The sequence below is a fragment of the Meles meles genome, unplaced genomic scaffold (genome assembly GCF_922984935.1).
Source record: "Meles meles unplaced genomic scaffold, mMelMel3.1 paternal haplotype, whole genome shotgun sequence".
NCBI lineage: Eukaryota > Metazoa > Chordata > Mammalia > Carnivora > Mustelidae > Meles > Meles meles.
The window spans coordinates 518,770-525,852 of NW_025721156.1; the positions used below are offsets into that span (position 1 = coordinate 518,770).

The window sequence follows — 7,083 nt, forward strand, 5'->3', positions numbered from 1 at the left end:
GGTTAATTGCTTGGGGAGATGTGGGCTGGTGCCATTTATAGGGGAAAGGAAAGAGAATAAGCAAAAGAGTAAGATCAACGGCGAATGAGTCTTATCTTTAGTGGGTTTGGGGAGCGTTGGACGGTCCATTCCGAGTTCTGAGGGTGTCCTGTTTGTTCTTCCGGGTGTGCCGTTTTCACATGGGAGGCGTGGATCCAGGCTGCAATCCCGTCAACTTTTAGCACCGTGGGCATTGTCAGGAGTACCGTGTGGGGTCCTTTCCAACGGGGTTCAAGGTTTGTGGCTCGATGTCTGCGGACCCAAACGATGTCTCCGATTTTGTAGGGATGAGGCCGCAATGAGGCGTTAAGATTTTCCTCGTAGGTGGCTGCCAGGGGTTTCCAGACCTCTTGTTGCACCAGCTGCAAGGCTTGCAGATGGGCCTGTATGGAGGGGGAGGGGGAATGAGCAGAGATATCTGGCGCAAAGAACGTGACAGCGGGGGGCGGAGCACCATAGAGAATTTCGAAGGGGGTTAATCCATGGGGGCCTGGAGTATTTCTGGCCCAATAGAATGCTAGAGGTAGGAGCAATACCCAATCTTTAGAGCCAGTTTCAAGCAGTAATTTAGTTAGAGTCTCCTTAATGGTCCTATTCATTCTTTCTACCTGTCCTGAACTCTGGGGTCTGTAAGCACAATGTAGTCTCCAATCAATCCCCAGCAGCTTGGCCACCGACTGACTTACCTGGGAGACAAAGGCGGACCCGTTGTCGGACCCTAGTACCTCGGGCATTCCATACCTTGGAAAAATTTCTTCCAGTAGCTTCTTGGCGACTATATTGGCGGTTTCCTTTTTGGTAGGAAAGGCTTCTGCCCATCCTGAAAAGGTGTCTAGAAAAACTAAGAGGTATTTATATCCATACATGCCAGGTTTAATTTCGGTAAAGTCAATTTCCCAATGTGTGCCAGGTCGATGACCACGTACCTGGACACCTGGTCCAATAATAGTCTTCCCAGGATTGACTTGGGCGCAGGCTTTACAATTAGCGGCCGCTTGACGAAGAAGGAAGTTTTGTTTGGGGAAGTAGTTTTTTAAATTGGCCCTATCCATAAGAGATCTCATCTTGTTCGCGCTCAGATGAGTCAGCTGATGGAGGTGATTTATTAGTTCCTGCGCCATCTTTATAGGTACTATGGCCTTTCCTCGGTATTCCCATCGGTTTAGGGCTGAGTTGTAATTGGCCCCTATCTTCTGTATGAAATCCAAGTCGGCCTCCTCATAATTCCAAATGGGGGTCTCATCTGGCTCTCCTATCTCAGTGAGTATAGTAACAGTTAATAGTTGGGGCCCCAAAGCTGCCTGTTTGGCTGTCGCATCAGCTAGGCGGTTTCCTCTCGCCTCGGGGGTATCCCCTTTTTGATGGCCAGGGCAGTGCATTATGCTCAGCTTCTTGGGGAGAAATAAGGCTCTTAATAGGGCCAATATTTCGGTCTTATTTTTAATCTCCTTACCGTCAGAGGTTAGTAGTCCCCTCCGCCGATAAATTTCTCCGTGAATATGGGCAGTGGCAAAAGCATATCTGCTGTCTGTATAGACATTAAGATTCTTACCTTCTGCCAGTTGGAGGGCCTGGGTTAAGGCGATCAATTCTGCCCGCTGCGCCGAGGTGCCTTCTGGTAGCGCGCTTGCCCATACAATTTGAGAGTCGGTCGTGATGGCCGCTCCTGCTCGTCGTTTTCCATCCTGCAGGTAGCTACTGCCATCAGTATACCAGGTCAGGTCTGCATCCTTCATGGGCTGGTCAGTTAGGTCGGGCCGTGTCCCATGTGTTTCAGCAAGGATCTGGTGACAGTCATGCAATGGTGCCTCCCTAGGAGTGGGCAATAAGGTTGCGGGGTTAAGAGTCACTATAGGTCCGAACTGGATCCTGTCTGAGTCCAGGAGGAGGGACTGATAATGAGTCAGGCGGGCATTAGACAGCCAGCGGTCTGGTGGTTGGCGGATTAAAGACTCCACTGTATGTGGAGCCAGGATGGTTAGGGGCTGTCCCAAAGTTAGTTTGGTTGCGTCCTTGATGAGGACCGCGATTGCTGCTATCATTTTTAGACATGGTGGCCAGCCTGCCACCATGGGGTCTAACTTTTTGGACAGGTAGGCAATAGGGCGTCTCCAAGGCCCGAGCCTTTGAGTTAGGACCCCCTTAGCAAATCCTTGTTTTTCATCAACAAAGAGGTCGAAGGGTTTTGTTATGTCTGGCAGGCCTAACGCCGGAGATGTAAGGAGTGCTTGTTTGATATGGTCAAATGCCTGCTGTTGTTGCTCAGTCCAAACAAAAGGAGTATCTTGTTTTGTTAAGGGGTACAGAGAAGCCGCTATCTCCTCAAACCCCGGAATCCATAGTCTACAGAAGCCTGCGGTCCCTAAGAATTCCTGCAATTGCCTGTGGTTTTGAGGTGCGGGAATGCCAGAGATAGTCTCTTTTCTCGCGGCTGTTAGCCATCGTTGGCCATTATATAGCTCATAACCCAGGTAAGTGACTTTAGTCTGGCAGATCTGGGCCTTCTTTGCGGATGCCCTATATCCCAGTTGGCCTAGGGTTAATAGGAGGTTCCCAGTACCTGTTCGGCAGTCCTCTTCATTGGTAGCCGCTAATAGAATGTCATCGACATATTGGAGCAGGATCAGAGAGGGATGTCTTACCCGTAAGTCGGCCAGGTCCTGGTGAAGGGCTTCGTCGAACAGCGTTGGGCTATTCTTAAACCCTTGTGGTAGCCATGTCCAGGTTAACTGACCTGATATTCCCAAGTCTGGATCCTTCCATTCAAAGGCGAAGAGGGGCTGACTCTGAGGACTTAGTCTCAAACAGAAGAAAGCATCTTTGAGATCTAGGACCGTATACCAGAAGTGGGTTGGAGGCAGGGAACTAAGTAAGTTGTAAGGGTTGGGCACCGTAGGCTGGATGTCTTCTACCCTCTTATTGACCTCCCTCAGGTCTTGGACCGGCCGGTAATCATTGGTGCCAGGTTTCTTGACAGGTAACAGAGGAGTGTTCCAGGAGGACCGGCATGGGGCCAAAATGCCCTGGTCTAGTGACCGCCTTATGTGCGGTTTGATGCCCTGGTAGGCCTCATTGGACATAGGATATTGCTTAACATTGACAGGAACGGCCGTTGCCTTTAATTGTATGTGAATGGGGGGCTGCTGGATAGCTAGTCCCATTCCTCCTGTTTCCGCCCAGGCATCCGGGTAAGACGCAAGCCAGGACTCTATGTTTCTCTGAGGTTGGGAGGGCTCCTCATGTAGTCTATATTTTTCTTCTAACTGTAGGGTAAGGATGTGTAAAGGAGTCCCGTTGGGGCCGGTCACAGTGGCCCCCTGTGGCTCAAAATGGATTTGAGCCTTGAGCTTGGTTAATAAATCTCTCCCCAGGAGTGGGTAGGGGCAGTCAGGCACATGAAGGAATGAGTGAGAAACTTTACCTGAAGCCAGATGTACTTTTCTCTCCGTAGTCCATTTATATTGTTTTCCTCCTCTTGCTCCTTGAACCCATGCCACCCGGTCACTTAATGGTCCAGGGCTCTTGGTTAAAACGGAGTGTTGAGCCCCTGTATCTACTAAGAAGGTGACTGGTTGCCCCCCCAACGGTTAGGGATACCCGGGGTTTGGGGGGGGGCTCCTGACCCTGACGGCCCTAGTCTTCGTCTAAAGCCATAAGTCTTGTGACTTGCTTAGCATTTTCCTTAGGGTGTCTGAATTTCTTTGGGCATTCTTTGGCCCAATGTCCCCTTTCTTTACAGTAGGCACATTGGTTTCGGTCTACTCGGGGCCTCCTTATGTCTCCCTCCCTGTCTGACTTTCCTGCCTCTGGTCCTTGGCTGCCTTGCACTACGGCGGCCAAGATTTTGCTAAGTTCCTTACTTCGTTTACGTTCTCGTTTCTCTTCCCTTTCTTCAGCTTCCTTCTTTAGTTTCTCCTCTTTCTCTTCCTGCAACTTCCTAAGTCGTTCCTCCTTTTCTTCCTGCAACTTCCTAAGTCGTTCCTCCTTTTCTTCCTGAGTCTCTCTTTTATTAAAAATCTTTTCTGCCTCCTTTAATAAATCTTGTAAAGAGAAATCTTGTAGGTTCTCTAAACGCTGTAGTTTATTCCTTATATCTGGTGCTGACTGCCAAATAAATGTCATTGAAACGTTTCCTCTCTGCTCATTGCTATCTGGGTCAAAAGGCGTATACCTGCGATAAGCCTCCTTAAGCCTTTCCAGGAAAGCGGTTGGAGATTCCTCTGGCCCCTGAGTTATCTGTCTTACCTGAGCCAAATTGATGGGGCAACTCCCCGCATTATGGAGACCTGCTATGAGTAACTGGCGGTAAAGATTTAGGTGGGTCCTACCTTCCGCCGTGTTGAAATCCCAGACGGGACGGGTCAAAGGGAAGGCGGCATCTATCACATTAGGGAGTTGTGTGGGCCTTCCGTCTTCCCCTAAAACGTTTTTTTCTGGCCTCCAGGAAAACCTTTTGTCTCTCCTCAGTGGTGAGGAGAGCCTGCAAGAGTTGTTGACAATCATCCCAGGTGGGTTGGTGTGTGATTAGAATGGATTCAATTAAGGCAGTTAGGGCTACGGGGTCCTGTGAAAAGGAAGGGTTATGGGACTTCCAATTATATAGGTCGGAGGCCGAAAAGGGCCAATATTGGAGCTGATTGCCTGGCCCTCCTCCTTGGTGCAGGGGAAAGAGTTTGGAAGTTCCTTCTTGTGTTGGCTCCCTGCGACCCCTAAGTCTTCCCACCATTGGGGATGGCAAGGGGTCGCGTTCTTCAAGTGGGTGCTCTGGCTCCCTTGTGGAATTTAGTGCCTGCGCAGGAGGGGGAGGAGGATAAGGGGGAGGTTCTTCAGATAGAAGGTCTATTAAGGGGGAGTCCTCCAGAGGAAGGATCTTCTGTGGTTTAGGACGCCGTGGAGAAGAGGGATCGCTGACTATAGGATATAGGTTAGAGGAAGAAGGAGGTTTGGGAGGGTCGGTGGGATCTGGGATGGGGTGAGGGACGGGGGGAGCGGAGGGTCCTGGGGGAGAAGTGGTGTATGGAAGGGTTTTGGGCTTTGGGTGAACGAAGGGAGAGACCCAAGGAGGAGGCTCATCAACCAGGCTTTCCCACACTACAACATAGGGTACTTGGTCCGGATGGTCTTGGGGTCCCTGGTTGAAGACTCGTTCTTTGACCTGTAAAATAACATGGATGTTAAAGGTTCCATCTTTGGGCCACCCAACGTTAAAGGTAGGCCATTCTGAAGTACAAAGTGTCTGCCATTTCCTTCTTCTGACTTCCACCGACAGGTTATTGGCTCGGATTTGGACGTCTCTCCAATGTCCTAAAGTGAGACTCATAAGTGTCTGTCCCATTTTGGAATCAAGGGAAATCCAAAGGGCAACGAGAAAGACACACAAAACACACAAGACACTTAACGCACACAAGACACTTAACGAGCCAGCAAAAAGAAACGCTGCGCGATTTTGGTGCAAAACCGAAAGTACAGATTCAGACGGCCGTGAGGAAATATGAGTTTCCTCTGTGGCCCACTGATGGACGTATCCCTCGGATACGTGTGGGGGCCCGAAAAAACGGGCCCCTCTAATCCCTGGGGCGTCCCCCAGGGTGGCACGGGAGAAGTCCGAGTTCGTCAACTCCTTCTCAAGCTGCCCAGAATACAGATCTACTATGCGTAGTAGTACAGTCCTATACAGGCGTATAGGCAGAACAAACGGGAGACGAGAACACGAGCACGAGACAGAAAATGAGAACACAGTTATTAAGGCTTAAATGCTGGCCAGCTTACCTCCCGGTGGGAGTCGGTTGGATCCTTGGGCAGGAGTCCGATGATCTCGGTGGGACCTCCAAATGAAAGACCCGCGGATCCCCGTACCCAAGAATTCAACACTTCCACAGGATGCAAACAGCAAGAGGATCTTTATTGTAACGCGGGCGCCTGCGGGTGGTCAGCAGCTCCTGCTAGCTGAGCACACCAGGCTCGGGTGGTGCAGGGTTTTTATAGACAGGTACAAACAAGTTTTGGGTGGGGCGGAGCTGATTGGCTGACAGTTTGAACATTTGAAAAAGGCATACTTGGTGTTAGCGGATTGGCTTTGGAGGACCCGCGCGCGTGAAGACGAAGGCGGGAAGGGGGGGGTAGAGCGGGGGAGCGGGAAGCGGACTTACAGAAGCAGATGCTTAGTTACAGGAACCTGATTGGTCTATTTAAATTAAGCATAGTCAGGCGTTGGGTTCAAGACAAAGACATAGCTGTTTGTTCTGGCGTGGCGGCCTTGTTTCAGCACTCTGGAAAAAGCCCTCAGCAAGGAGGAAGGGGGTCTTTCACTACCATGTCCCAGATGAAAGCCCTGACCCTCAGCACTGCTTCCAGCAGAGCTCACAAAGTTTTACACAGTTGAGTAGCCGTTCTAATGATCACAAGAAATAGACATGTGCTGCCTCTTATCCCAAGATCCAGTCATCTGAGACCACTCATGAAGTGTTCTCCTCAGACTGAAGAGAGACAAACCTTGTCTTTTGTTTCAAATCCCTTGGAGAAGGAAATCATGCCTTAAATTCCTTCCTCAGAAATCCCAGCAGGGTGGGAGCCTGCTTCCTCCTCTCTCTCTCTCTGCCTGCCTCTCTGCCTACTTGTAATCTCTATCTGTCAAATAAATAAATCTTAAAAAAAAAAAAAAAAGAAAAGAAAAGAAATCCCAGCAGGACTTGTGTCCTTGGACCCTCATGATTAACCAATAACATGCTTATCTGAGTCTATCACCTTCTCTAGAAAGAGGATATTGACAATGAAGTTGGAGTAGTGCTATGTGACCAGCATGCCGTTGCCCTAGAATCCTGGAGGAATGACTTCAGTGTTTAGACATATCTTTGTAAGATAAAGAAGTCTTTTATGCTGTGTTTTTTTTTTTTTTTTTATCCCTTTAACACACGTTGGAATTAAATGCAACCAGATTTTAAGTGTTTGCCTCTTACAAGCATGGTATAATAAGAACTGAAAAAAAAAAGTGGATATTGTTCTTCAAGGAATTTTTTAAAGATTTTTATTTTATTTATTTGACAG

At 49.2% G+C, this 7,083-nt stretch overlaps 1 protein-coding gene across 1 annotated transcript; it reads right to left on the minus strand.

The window, feature by feature from the left end:
- Positions 1-2,428: 2,428 nt before the first annotated feature.
- On the minus strand, positions 2,429-5,864 carry LOC123936060 (the record flags this gene model as incomplete). Its single annotated transcript, XM_045996840.1, is given in 4 exon segments — positions 2,429-2,614; positions 3,767-4,470; positions 4,472-5,194; positions 5,809-5,864. Coding segments are annotated over 4 exon segments (1,541 nt in total), but the record flags the coding sequence as incomplete, so codon positions are not given.
- Between the last annotated feature and the right edge of the window lie 1,219 nt (positions 5,865-7,083).